Source organism: Apostichopus japonicus, chromosome 22 (genome assembly GCF_037975245.1).
Source record: "Apostichopus japonicus isolate 1M-3 chromosome 22, ASM3797524v1, whole genome shotgun sequence".
Lineage (NCBI taxonomy): Eukaryota > Metazoa > Echinodermata > Holothuroidea > Aspidochirotida > Stichopodidae > Apostichopus > Apostichopus japonicus.
This window is the reverse complement of record NC_092582.1, coordinates 9,839,711-9,854,656: the sequence shown is the minus strand read 5'-3', so window position 1 is coordinate 9,854,656 and position 14,946 is coordinate 9,839,711. Positions and strand designations below refer to the sequence as shown.

The 14,946-nt window shown below is 36.4% G+C and overlaps 1 protein-coding gene across 2 annotated transcripts in view; it reads right to left on the bottom strand.

The window, feature by feature from the left end:
* The window catches only part of LOC139963492 (lysosomal thioesterase PPT2-A-like), a 20,633-nt gene extending 5,687 nt beyond the window's left edge, over positions 1-14,946 (bottom strand). Inside the window, exons 1-8 of one of the 2 annotated variants that reach the window (XM_071964309.1) lie at positions 14,769-14,946; positions 12,949-13,132; positions 12,229-12,382; positions 10,313-10,460; positions 6,574-6,629; positions 3,804-3,887; positions 2,202-2,286; positions 701-755 (exon numbers count right to left, since the gene is read on the bottom strand). In XM_071964309.1, the coding sequence (XP_071820410.1) occupies positions 701-755; positions 2,202-2,286; positions 3,804-3,887; positions 6,574-6,629; positions 10,313-10,460; positions 12,229-12,382; positions 12,949-13,132; positions 14,769-14,770 (768 nt within the window). In that variant the 5' untranslated portion in view covers positions 14,771-14,946. Of the gene's footprint in view, positions 1-700; positions 756-2,201; positions 2,287-3,803; positions 3,888-6,573; positions 6,630-10,312; positions 10,461-12,228; positions 12,383-12,948; positions 13,133-14,408; positions 14,665-14,768 lie in introns of those variants that run through there. The other variant, XM_071964310.1, reaches the window with a different exon arrangement.

The window sequence follows — 14,946 nt, the reverse complement described above, 5'->3', positions numbered from 1 at the left end:
TATTAATTAATATAATTATAGTTTTGAGGGCTCCCAACATCCCCTTACAAAATACAATGTTTCCTGTGTAAAAAAAAAACACTGCTATTCATCTTTGTATAGCAATCTGCCCATACTGTATAGCATTCTGTGATGCAATACTTAGTCTAAAATCAAGTTTTGATTTTGTCACCCTTTTTCACTTCCTCAGTTCCATTACGGACGACAGTCTAAGTTGGTTCTAGCAATGATGATAGTTATTGACTGCCCTTCCACTGTCTCTGTTTATCTTTGACCTAGCTTGCAATCAACTTTCCTTTCAAAATGAAAGCAACTCACTAATAAAACTGAAAATCAATTGTTCCTTTTACAAGTACTTTAGTTTCATCTTTGGAATTCTTCTTTCACCTTTCGCAGCACTTTCATAGAATTAATTGATGACTGTTGACATCAAACATTATACAATAACAAGTCTAACCATAGAGTCAGCAGAAATTGCAAACTAGCAGAACAACAAACATCTAATTGTAAGAGGAACAATGAGCTTTGCTTTCATGTCTTTGTTTTCATTCTTTCATTTCCTTGAAAGTCTTAAAATCAAGTTTTGATTTTGTCACCCTTTTTCACTTCCTCAGTTCCATTACGTTAGACAGTCTAAGTTGGTTCTAGCAATGAGAAATCGATAGAATAAAAAATCTTAAAATAGGATCGGTCAGCTTACCATTTGATTTTCCATTTCCACAATGTTCAATTCTTCATCAAAGAAAGCAAAATGGCTACCAAGTAAAAAGAAAATAAGAAAATGGGATAACGGACAATAATGTAAACACAACAAATTTGCTTACTACTTCTTTGCAATCTGTCTCAAGTGGGCTTTGTCTATTAAAACTGATGCTTCTGGTCAAAACTGATCTATAGTTAGGTTGATGTGTAAAAGTAAGTTGGCCTGACGATTTGATCCTAGTAGGATCTTCTTCAAAGGCTAAATGACAAGTAACAGTAACAGAAGGGACAAAAACACACACAGAATACAGACAGGTTAATGAGCATGGTGAACAAAGAGAGATAGATGTAAGGGGATTAGTAGACAAGGGATGGAGAGAAGAAAGAAACCAACAAGGGAAGAGGAGAGGTAGGAGATAAACAGTGGAGGGACAAAGAGAGGATTAAGGGAAGGGGGTAGGGAATAAACTGGAGAAGGACAAAGACAGAAAGGTGTGGAGAAAAGGGGTGGAAGAGAGCTATGAGAAGAGGAGTGAATGGGGGGGGAACAAGGGGAGAATAAGGGGGGGGGACAGAAGAAAAGTTAGTCATGTCCTTCCTGAATGTTGAGCCCATGAGGTTGAATGGTGCACTATAGTTAGGTTGTAAGCAATGCCTATAGACTGTGTATACACAGTCTATGTGTGTTTGCTTTGATGTTCATATTTGCTCAAAATTCTTTGAGAAAGAACCAAAGTACCCCATCATGCTGATATGATTGCAGTTTACCTAGAAATACTGACAGACATTATACAGGTCATCTGGATGGGCATCTGTCTGTCTTAGATTACAATGGAAACCATCATCAAACTTTAAGGTACAAGTTTACAACTCTAGACGCTTGTGTTGTAATAGTACACGTATGGAAACATTTAGTACAGAATGATAAAGGTAACATGCAAGTCAGCCAGAAAAAAAAACCAAAGGGTTTTCAAGTACATTTTAGAGGGTATGTGTGAAATGGCAACTAATTAAATCTATTGTATCTGCTAAACCATGTCGAACAAAAAATGATAACCATAGAGAATACAGATTGGCTCTCTTGGAAACATCAGGTGACTCAAAACATTTCACCAGCCTAGGGTTCTCATTCTGTTCAATGCTAACAGTACTAGAGAATTCTCAAAAGAGAAAGAAACATTAGCCTCCATGCACTCATCTGTCTGTATGAAACTGTGTTTATAAAAGGAAGTTTGTAAGAGGTGGAGATGACATTCTATCCATGTAGACGGAAATAAACGGACATCACATTAAAAAATGTATGTGCATAGGGGGAAAATTAATGCAATGAAACAATATGAAATCTAAGGTTAGACAGGTTTAGTGACATTGTCTGACATGTGCGAAGAGCGTTTATTACTGAGTCTCAGCAGGAGTGAACCTAACTATTGAAGTTATGACCTAACACCTGGTCACAGATATAAGATGACCACAGCTATGTAGAATCTTAGAACCCATACCTTGATTGCCATGGTGTGATGACCCCATCATCTGGACCGCTGATCATAACCAAATTTTTTATTCGGATAAAATTTTTCTTCCATTCTGAAAAAAAGAAGAAAAAAAGGAGCTATGAACACTCAACTAAACACATGACCTGATAACATCACTTTAGAAAGTTTCACTGCAAAGAAATGTAAACACTAAATAAACATACTTTGTATTTTCAATGGGTATTCCATTCCAGATAAAAAATAGTTCTTCAACCACCCAGACAGGCCATTTGGTCACAAAATATTAGCAAATAGTAAGCACATCATTATCACAGTATTAAAACAACACAGGAGAGGCACAAACACCATGTAGAGAGGGAGGGGATGGGGTAGGGGATGGGGTTAGAGGGATGTGGGAGGGGGGCTAGAAACATCCATCATTCCAATTCTCAAATAAATTGATCAGAACTTGATGAAATTCTTAAGGTCTCAATCAGAAACGGAACTAAACTGCTAGGTGTGATCACAGAATTTGCAAAATTTGAGAAATTGTTTGTAAGAGTCTGATTAGACCAGGGGTGAGCAACCTTTTTGAATGAATGGGCCAGATATAAGGAGTGAAAAATTGACTAGGCCACACCTGACCAACGACCTGCTGTTGATTTCAAACCTTTGATTCCGAGGACTTTCAAGCAATAGGTGTGTGTACTTAATCTTTATTCACCAAAACATAATGTCAGTACAGTTGATAATTATTGGGGATAATAGGCCTACCTGACAGCATCATAAGTGACGATAAATTCTAAGCAGCTAGCTCGTTTATTTTGATGATGTAAAATAGATTGTTTTTTTTTTCTTTTTCTTGAGATATCTCACAGGCCACAAGAAAATCACTGACAGGTCGCATGTGGCCCGCGGGCCGTAGGTTGCCCACCCCAGATTTAGACGCTATCATAAATCCTGAGATTCACATGGCAATACAGAATGCCATAACTTTTGAAATGTCAAAAGTCTTCATAGCTTGTTTACTGTTTCACAAAATGTTTAATTAAGACACATAAAAGGACTTATAATATTTGTGACATATCTGGTCATATGTTAAAACTAAGACTGTCACAAGTTGGACATGAAAGTAATGACATGTCCAATCTATATTTGATGTCGAAACCAGCCGAATAACAACAAATTTGTATCTATAGATTGGAATTGGAGATGTACAGCTTGTCATGATCAGTAGAGTTGACCATGTACTGAGAGCAAGTTGAATTATGCATAGCAGCAATCTGTGCATACATATTACCCACACATGGGAATAATTTTCACTGTTCACAATGTTCTCAAGCAATTTTGGGACTTCATTAAGTTTTAGGTTGTTCTCATAATATATTGAGAATTCTCTATGCTGAATGTTTGCAACACTGCTAATCAATGTGTGTATCTTGCGTACCAATTCGCCCACTTTGCCTCATACGGTGCCTGCGATAGCAGATAAAATATCCCCTGTATGATGTTGTAAAACATATATCTAAGCCAGAACCAAACGCTACAAAGTTCAATGATGGTGACAATTTATATTTCATCCCAGGCCATCTTCCTTATATATAGTAGACTGCTATGTCTGCCTCTTACCCGTACTGTTCACGTTCGTTGTTTGGTTGTTCAGTACAGCCAGAAAAATGCTTTTTTCTATAAATAGGTCTTGATGCTGTGGGTCTGTGGTAAAGGAAAGGTGGAAAAAGGTTACAAAAATAACGAAACAAAAAAAACAATAAAACTTTATTTTACAATGGTTGAAAGATTGGTTCACTGTGACCTGGCTGTCAAACAAACTTGAATAGAGGGGACCTGAAATGTAAGGCAATCGGAAAGGGGGGAGGGAGGGTGGTTAAAGAGCTGTATGAAGCTACTGCTACCCAGTTTGTTTGTTTCACATCAAATGCAGTTTAATAAAGTTCAACAAATATTGTGTCAGCAACAAAGATATTTACAATACAGCATTTTTTAGGGAATTAAACTGAAAAATGCTCTTGGAATCAAAAGTGAGTGTCTGGCTTCTGTCTTCACCTTTGAGTACAACATTTCTGTATGTGTTGCCGTGTTGGGCAAATCTAACCCAAATAGTTATTACCGACTTGCGATCCGCGTTATATTCATTGCAGACTTTTCAATTTACAGTCCCCCTCACAATTTTGCAAGGTTGGTAAGAGTGACACCATAGTTAACCTTTTCGGGAAACCATAAAGAATGCAAATTGATTAAGAAATCTACTGACTAAAATCAACTTCCCACTTTTCTCATGAACTACAGCACACATCAGTTACTGTAAAGGCTTTATGGGAGCAGCCAAAAAATATTTACTGATAATAAGCAGTAACAGAGGGGAATTTTTTCCCCTGTCAATTGTTTACCAAACTTGTATAATGTGCCTGAATTTCAAAGCCTTTGAGTAGTTCCTTTATTATAAAAAGGAAGTTGGTTTGACCGTATTAAATTCTCTGTAAACAACCTCTGTTAAACTTCATATGTTTCTACATAGACATTACAGTCGATGAAAATGGCTAAATATCAATTAAACTGTGTAAAGCGATATATCCATCCCTGACTTTTAAGTGCTTTGAGGAAGTAAGACAACTCCCAGCCTGACATTTCAAACAATAACAACAATTAGGAAGTACTTCTTGTGACACTAGTTTTAGAGTTTTAGCTTAAGTTCTAAGTTTGTTTCAGTTTCAGGAACAGAGCAAACATGTACACAGTAATATCTATGACAATCAGAAACATACTGTACATAGTATTGAGAATGTCCAACACAAACATACATAGAATTGAGAATGTCCACAGAAACATACATAGCATTGAGAATACATGGCCAACAGAAACATACATAGCATATTGGGAAAATCCAGCAGAAACATACATAGCATGTTGGGAACGTCCAACAGAAACATGGATACTGTAGCATTGGCCATTTTTCAAAATGGTATATAGCGTTGGGATTTATGTCTAACTTGAAAATACTGAATGTCCAAGTAGAACATACAACACAATGGCAATGCGAATTGAAACATATGTATACATTGATACATTAGCATTGTCAATCACAAACATGTACATAAAATGGACAATGTGCAAGAAGTACATATACAGTACATTGAAATGGCAATGTCCAACCAAAACATAAAATACACAACAGGGTAATGTCCAACAAGTTAATATACATAGACAAAACAATGTCCAACTGGAATATGCAATGTTCAGTCTAAACATTGTACACAGTAGTGGCAATACTGACTTGTTGGTCACAAAATACACACTATATAATACACCCTTTTTGAGGTTAGTATGGTACTGTATATCTCATTGATTTACTACATTGATTAATTAACTAATTAAGCAGATATCAACTGGCAAGTAGAATCAGTATGTATATTGAAAGAAGGCTAACAAACTTATCAGGTCATTTTTTTTTCCTTTTAAAATGGCCTTGTTACACATTTTGTCAAGTTGATCTTTACGCTATATATATTGTTAAGCACAGTTTGGCAAGTGAGGACCGTAAAAAATATTTGCTGATCTTTGGTGAGTTAACATTAATTTCCATTGTTGATTCAAAGAACGAACAGTATTTAAGTAATAAACCTTATGATCTAACTTTTTAAAGCTATCACAAGATCCATAAAAGATCTTCAGAATTAATCTGAAGCGTTTAATTTTATGTCTTTTGAAAAGGTTCACGTTATAACTTAACAATATTCTGAGTGGAATAATCAAATGGAAAATTTAACACCATTATTTTTCTGAAAGCACAAGTCATCAAAATGTTTATTCTACTTTGGCATAATAATGGCTATTTTGCAACCCATTTAGAAATGACCGTTAAAAATGACAAAAAAACAAAACTGTTTGAAAAGGAAAGAGGAAGAAAGAGTTGCACAACAGACACAGTACCAACTCTCTACTATCAAATGACTATACCATTATTTTCATTGTTACGACATATCACTAAACCTTGTTAAAAGCCACAAAAACCATGTCCCATCTCTAAAACTTCCACTGTAAGCAAGTTTGGAATTGATTGTCCATCAAAGAGATCATGCTTGTTTTGTCTGTAGAAAATGTGTCAAGATGTGTGTTTGTGCTGAACGAAACTTTACAGCCAAGCTGCTAAAGGCAAAGTTTGGACATCTCTTTACTTCATACCTATTCTGACACTTTTCCAAACTTAAACAAGCGACTAAGCGAGGCATTTTCAATGATTTATATCAGCCATACTTCCACACTTTTTCTAGGCAGTTTTTCATTATTCATTTTTTCACTCCTTCATTTTTTATGAACGTAAGCAACCGAGTAAAACCGTGTTTTCAAAAATATCGGTTTTTCGGTTAAATACAACACTTACCATTCCAGTACTGACAGACAGATAGGTGATCTTGACCTATGCTTTCGTAACAAAACCTGTTGATTAAAGAAACAATTTTGAAAGGTAGAAAATTCATGCAAAATCAACGAACATGATGGCAAACAGTGTTTGTGGCATCCAGACAGGATGTAGGATGGCATATGTTGTGAAGTCTATAAGGATAGGAAAGCTGCTACGTAACATGGTGGCAACGGTGGGATCCATGTTACGTAGTGTGGGGTAATAAGTTCAAGACAGTGTCATTCGTTGCTTTTCTTCCTTTATTTTTCAAACTCCACATAGCTCCACATAACTCCACTGCTTCCTTTCACAATTCACTAACATCAATTCTCCTTAAACAACCTCTGCTTCCTTGCAACACTATCCTCGTTATCTTCCCACACTCCCTTACGCTTCTCTCCTTTTCTCGTCTCCTAATCTCTTGGCTCATAACCTCACAAAAGCCACAGTCCAACTGCCCATAACCCCTCTCCTCATCTCTCTAGCTCTATCCTTTAATCCTATTAGCAAGTCTTTACGTACAAAGTAATCCCAGCTTTGTAATCCCCTTAAGCTATCCCTAGGACATAAGCAGCTTTCCTATCCTTACTTATAGACTTCACAACATGGTTACTTCACTATGCCATTAAGCAAACAAACATTGTTTTTTAAATTATAACAGCATTGACTTTGCCCAGTGGTTTAGTTTTATTCTTCAGCTTTCAACAATATTTCCATCAGGTTCTACCAGAATGAGATTTATACTTGTAAAGGTCTTCAGACAAAACAGACGATGGAAGGTAAACCTAGCATTTGCATTAATATCTAAGGAATGATTCCAGTGCCTTATACCAAGTTGATGTTTCCTTTTGGCACTGTATACATTTAAACTTGTTTTGTTCAAGACTGCTAGGCATTAAGATTATCTTTGAAAAAAATAGGTTACAATTTTAGGTACACCAGTTACAGTGTCTATCAGTGCAGCTTTACATACAGGTACAAAGTTATGTACAGTAAAGGGGGCCACGAAGTTACCATACACTACTGTTAATAGTGACTCCATTCACTTCTCATACCAACAAAAACTAAGGAACATGCCACGCTCTTCAACTATTACAATAGGCCCACTCTACACCTCAGTCAGGGATTCAACTGTTTTTCTTTTGTCATTTTTTTTTCACTTTTAGTCTGATTAGCTTCTTTTCTTTTTCTTTTTTTTTGCTTGGGGGGGGCGGGGGGGGGGGGTTTCAATCTATAACTGTGAAATATTACTTCCTTAAACTGAAAATACAGAAAACATAACAATAAAAGACAATTTATGGGGAAATGAAAGAATTGATGAACTGTGGAGAGACAGGAGGAAGTTGACACTTAAAACAGAGTTGAAGAAATAAACTGAGAAAAAGGGGAAAAAGCAGAGAAGATAAAATACAGTTCAATTGTTCACTAATGACACTGCTAATGTAAACAAACTTCAGTCCACATAAGAAAATAATTATTTACAGCCTGACTTTTTCAGATACTAGCTGACCCTTCAGCAAACTACTCATATGGTTTGTGTTTTTTCCTCTCTATATAGAATTCTCTGAAACTTGTTGACCTGAAGTCACAATCTTTATCTAGTGATTGCTACACTATAATATAGACAAATGTGACCTTGATTGCCAGTGACACTCATAATGACTGCCTGTGTAGAGTGTTACACACTACACTCTTAATGTGAACTTCAGTAAGCTCTACCACATGTTTGCACACACACAACCTCAACTGTGTGTACCAAAATAAAAATGTAAAACAAACTTAGCTGTGTCAAGTACAAAGAACAGCATTGTTTAGAGAACCATGGCAACATAAGTTTATTCTTATCAAATGAAAAACAAGCTAATCACCATATGTGTATTGTAACCACTTTGTGTAGCTTCAAAGATCTGTCAAAGTTTGAGGCAGGTGGAAATATTCAAGTTTTCAGTTTTTGTGTAATTTAGTGAATTTCCTCTTCAACTACAGTTAAGTTACTTCACAGTGTGTAAACTTCCTACATACGCAGGGATGTGCCCACGCTGGGCGGCCCCATCCAGCACTAAAGATTACCGCCCAGCACTGTCTTAAAAATCGTGAATCCCGTCCAGCACTATTTTCATCTAAAATCCTGACATTCCTAACAATTTATTCAACATAAATTGAAAACAAATTAAAAAAAGTAAATTGTTAGCAAAACTAGTACTTGTGTATGTGTTTCAAAAGCTACACAAGTGCCAGCATCTGGCATCTGAGCACCTTCAGAAATCGATGGCGATCAGTATACCCGGCACTCAGGAAATCCTGGGCACTTCCCTGCATACTGTTTGTGTTTTACATGTGTTACTGTTGATATCTGTTGTGTGACTGTTGTGTTGTGCTACTGTTGAAATTCAAAGCTGGTGTCTTTCACATCCAAATGTTTAAATATGCTAAAGTTATCCCCTGTTTAATTGAAAGGGGCAATTTCACATCTTTTAGAAATTGCAGGTACACCTACTTTGTTGCCATGGTCTGATTTAGAATAATAAAGTCGATCCACGCTTAGAAAATATCAGAGATCTACTTCCTTATGATGGCTTTGTTATATTTTTCCTCCTTTGTCATATTATTAGGTTATTAGAATCAGCAGGTTAACTATTACCTAGGATAACACCATAAAATCCCACACAAACATTACTCAATTTCGGCCACTTTCAAATGGGCTAGGGATTATTTTACTACTTACAAGTATAAAACATGTTTTGACAATGTAAAGCTTGTAAAGCAATAGACCTTTTATCACATCTTTTTCTTCTACTTTTTATTATAAATTGAATACTAAGCTACTCCACTCCAAAAAATGGGATCGCTACACTTACAATAGGTTTCCCTTCTACATAGTTCCTGTTTCAACTCCTTTCAGCTACTAACTTTTCCCAAAATAGTTGGAAAGTCTAAAGGGCACTCGAAACTGAACCTAACAGTTCTGTGATGCAACTGTTTTGGTGTCAATTTCAGCATTTGGGCTTTATTCATTCTGTAGCTGGCTGATTCCAAAATGAATGAACTGTAACATGAGTCCAGACCCCTAAATTGAAAAACATTTTGTTGCTATGGTACCCAGGTCCTGTGCCATACTAGCCTGCATGGTGCAGGATGCTGCTGGTCAGTTGGTGCAGGTAAATTTATACTGTAAGAGTACAACTATATAGAAGGAAAGATCCAAATCTGATCAATGATGACAATCTAATCAGAAAATCGAGTTGACTTTCACACTACGGCTAACAGATGTGTAAAATGGAAGTTAATTATCGTGTCCCGATGTGAGAAACAGAATGAAATCTTCTTATTTCATTGTCTCCTTAAAAAGGAGAATCCAGACGGAAAACAACATGATTCAGCAACTATTAGTATTAAAGTTATACAAGCCTGCATGTTTGCAAGGGTGCAAAGGAAATCCAGTGGTTTCAGTCTAGGAAATGTTTTAACCAAATTTAATATCAAGTCATATCTCTTCCATTTAAATGTTGTTCCCTGTGAATCTTTAGCCACATTTAACATCTAACTATATTTGTTCCTTTTAAGTCTGTTCCTAGTAAATCTTTAACTATGATTAAGATCAAGTTGTAGCCCTATTTATAACCACTCAGCATACTCTGTACACAACTGTCATTTACCAAGACAATTCAAAGATACACGCCATGAAATGCAAATGTGGATAACAAGTTGAAGAACCTACTTGTAAATCTCTTTTCTGAATTCCGGTGGCACAAATTTGAAGACATTAGTGTCGCCAAACTGGCCCATCAGGGGTGACGATAGGGCGATAAACGTATTGACATTGTGGTCGGGAATGGTGGAGAGTACACCTCTGCAGATGACCCCACCTGTTAAAAAGACGAGGGCAAAAGAAGGTACAAAGTTAGCAGGAAACTTTGTCTGAAGTGGAACACACAAAGATGCCAGAAACTGGGCATACAGTTGGTTACATGTCAATTTTCTTTTTTTTAATAAGTAAATCCTAATGAATGTCTATCGTGGTGGATGCGACCAGCTTTAATATTTTCTTGAAATGGAAGGAAACACTGAAATGAAGACGAGCAAAATTATAAAATTAATGAAATGTGTCATGCTGCAACATTTCAACTAAGACAAGTCAAATTTTACAGAATGGTGATTTTTTTCCAATAAAGACACCAACTGATGTCACAAAGTTTAACTCCTTATACATAGTGTAAGTATACAGTATGATATATGTATCAGTTTTGCACTCTTGGCATTCCAAGAGACTTTCCTGGATACTTCCCTGAATGGTCCAGAACTTTCTACAACTTCGCTACACTGTATATTAATAGTGAATCACTCCTGCGATGATGCAAGAAACATCCAGAGTATGTGTTCCTAGTTTTATAAATAGTTGTATAAATCGTTCCAGTGGAGTAGGCCAGAAACATCCAGAACATAGCAGAACTGACCGTATAAATGCTTGGATCTTCACTCAAGCAAGAGAAAGATTAATATCACCAGCAGAAGACTGTCTCCTTGCTTTTCCTGTACTCAGAAAGTCCTGTATAGATTTACTCTATTTACTCTGTTGTCATAATATTATAATCCGGCCTAGCCTACATTGCAGTCGTTCAGCCTAGTCCTAAGCCTAAGCCTGATTTCTTCTGCTGCCCAGTGTTAACAGGCACTACGCCTATTCATAGATATAGCCGATACATTCAACGACTAGTTGAACACGCTAATTGTGGTTTGCCAGCAATGGTTTGAACAGAACTAACATTCGCCGAAACTTGTCTCGCAAGGATCTAAAGTCTTCACAAGGCGCTACCAGAAAATCTACAGACCAACCCCTAACCCTCTCTTAGTAACATACTTTTAATTATATAACGTACCCTGTATATAAGCAAAAGTTTAGTGCCAAAGTAATTACAATAATTGATGTTGCCCTAACAATTACAATTGCACAGATCGGTGAAAGAAGGTGATGGAATGAGAATTATATTTGATTGAAACATCAAAAAGGCTGTCTTTCCATTTATTGTCTAACTGGGTACGTATATTAGTTGCATGCTTTTTCTGTTGCCATTCCATAACAATAGAATGACCCACGATTGTCCACAAATGGAACTTGCCGTTTCCTCTTATCCTTATCACCCAAGGCTACTGATACTTCCTGGATGAAACTTACACTATTGAATAGTCATATAATGTTATCAACAAGTTAGAAGAGTTTTTTGTCATTTCAAGTCTAGTACTTCATAAGTTTAGCCAAGTGCTAAACAATGTCTGTTGGAAACAAATCTACTTTTAATACTTCTATAAATACAAAAGCAACGTGTCTCTACTGGCAGAAATATGCCAAGACTGAGTGCTTTTTGTATTACTGGCAAAACAGCAAAATCTACTGGAATTTAGTCAGTAAATAGCTTGAACTTTGAGGCCTGACCGTAATTGATCTCTTCTTAAGAAGTCAAAATTGTTCTCAATTTCTTGAAAATGTCTGCTTCTCCTGAAGTACCAGTAGACCTCTAACTCCAGCAATGTTACTTTAGTAGTTTGCACTACTCTACTGACATGTCACTACTGTATCTAGCCAACAGATAATATAACAACTTCCTCTTGTCATTCGTATTACATCTTATCACACACCTTGAGAGTAACATATTATGTTTATTCCATCCTGAGCATCTTTCATGATTTGTATCAGAGCATCACCAAAGTCTTTCACTTGAGGCCAGAGAGGTTTCAAACTCTTTTCATCAGGGTAGAGGTTAAGTGCGGTAACATTTGTTCCAGGATGTGCCTGACCAGAAATACATAAAGTAAATGAATGGCAGGAAACTGACTGAGAAATTATAAACAATTCAGATGAGCAAAGAAAGTCATTGCTAGAACAGGATTTGAACCAGTGACCTCTGGGTTACAAGCCCAGTCTAATCCTGGAGCTATAAACATAGCTCCATGGTCTTATTAAGCATTACCTTCACAGTCAATGAACAGTACTTGCAAACACTAGTCCAAAGTTGTAGAAAATAGGATATAGAGAATTGTAAACAGGAAGTAACAAGCGAAGACTGTATACAGGGCATAACTGCTAAGAGGTCACCTGTTGGCAGTTTGCTTGGCAGGTTGTCAGGATACAAAAATGCTACAATTATTCTTCAATTTGAGACACTTGAAAACCTTTTAAAAGAATGAATGTAAAACAGTTAGGCAAATGTGTAATATCTGTTTTACATTTCTGGAATTACCTGTACAGTGATATTAATATGAACATTCAATTTTCATTTAAATATCACAAAACTTTGATGTAAAGCTACACGTTGTACTAGCTTAAAGCTTAGTTCTGAGCGATAGAAAGGAACCAACCTTCTGTATCATCGTTTGGAGTGTGTTCATAGTGCCTGCATTGTCTAGAACTCCATGTATGATTACTACTGGTCTGTACTGGGTGCTTGCTTGGAGACGGTAACAGGAGCCAAAGTATATCACATTTAATAAGGAAGCGAGAAAGAAGCCCAAATCCAGAGGTGAAAAGAACTTCATTTTGCACCTGATCGAGTTTACGGTAGAAAACCAAAGCATGAAAGATAATTAACTGTAAAGCCTATGATCAGTTGATGAGACAAAAAAGAAAAGTAATGGATAATTTCATTTAAGAATAAGAGGATATTAGCATAATCATATAGTTTACTTAATTTTCAGCCTGTAAGGCTACTTTCTATAAAGCTTCACTCCAAGAGTAAAGTTTGTAAACAGTATTTTCCACTTTTTGTACAAAAATTGCAGTAAACATATGCCCATTTCTCTACACTAGTTGATTGTTTCTGTTTCTGTTAGGTACTCTTAAAAAAATCCTGTCTGGCAAAAGCAGTTCATAGACCAGTTCATGCAACTTATGTATTTTTTGTATGCGTCTATAGAAAAGACTGTTTTTAAAAAATATGTGGATCATCTGTCAGAGAGACTGGACTAGTTGGTCTAACATAGATCATTAGTAACATTGTGGGCTCATAATTGACGCACTTAAGGATTTGATTAACGATGTTTATCAACGAAAAATCCAAATCACTCAACTGTATGCATTTTATGAAGGTGCGTCAATTATGAAGCCTTTACTATACATCAATTCTTCAGATGCAACAAAACTCAATAAGAATACCTAAGACTTAGTTCATTGTCATTAATTATATGTTCACAATGCATTCAAACTTGTCGAAGGTAAACGGTGTGGAATGACAGCCAGTGATGCTCTACTGTTTATTACATGGTGTTCAAAGAACATGTTTTACTTGGTTTATTAGGATTTATTAATAATGGATTTGCCATTAAATAACATGCAGGTCTGACTCTGAGGACTCGCTGCCACCATGTGTGCATTCCAGAGATTTGGCATGTATATTTTAAAGCGAATTACCATAGAAACTGAGTATCTTGAGAAACATGTTAACTATTATCACCCAATTGTTGTTTTCGTGCTTGGTCTATTGACATATTTACAAAGGATGGATTTCTACTATAAGCCATCCTATAATTTTATCTTACAAGTTTCAACTCAGGAGTCAAGTAGCTATGCCTAACTTAATTATTATATACTTTGGACCTAGCATAGGCGCTTGCCCAAAGTAAAGGAGTAGCACCACTATGTTCGTTAGAGTAGACTAAATAGTATGAGATTACGAAAGTTGCGGTAACTATGAACACATCAACGCCGACAGTATCATTATCAATAAAGTAAACTAACCCTAGCCTTAGTGAGTTAGGCCTAGCCTAGGCCTCAGCTACCTAACCTTATTTTTAAGTTCTACTCTAGTAGGACTACGCCATACCTGATTCTTTCACTGTCGTATTTTCGTCAAGTTCCGTCTAGCCTAACAATGAGGTTGTTTCTGATTAATCAAATCTGCTGGTTACCAATATTTTAAATAGCAGATACCTCACACACAGCGTTTAGTTTAATCATATGACAGGGTGACAGCAGCTAATTGCGTTTGCATTCCGTCATAATTAATGAATTGTGTACAGTACATATCGTAACGTAGTATTTGTGTTATGGTAGGCGTGGTTTCGAGAGCGGAGTTCTAAAAATTAGAACAAGGCTTTAGTTGCTGTTTTAAATGACTTGGAGCTATCATTGAACTAGGAAATTAGGTCAAAATAAAATGTAAACAGCTAAGGGTAGAACTTACATTAATTTTAGTCCTGGTTTTGATGCTTCTGCTGTGCAGATCTCTTTTGTAGGCGTGGGATAGAAGGCATGTCCCGTAAAACTGTGTTCCTATTGGCTACAAAACCTAGTCATCTGATCCTTCGGGGATGGACATTGCCCGCGACACGGACGTGTATTACTTGTGTACTTATCACTTC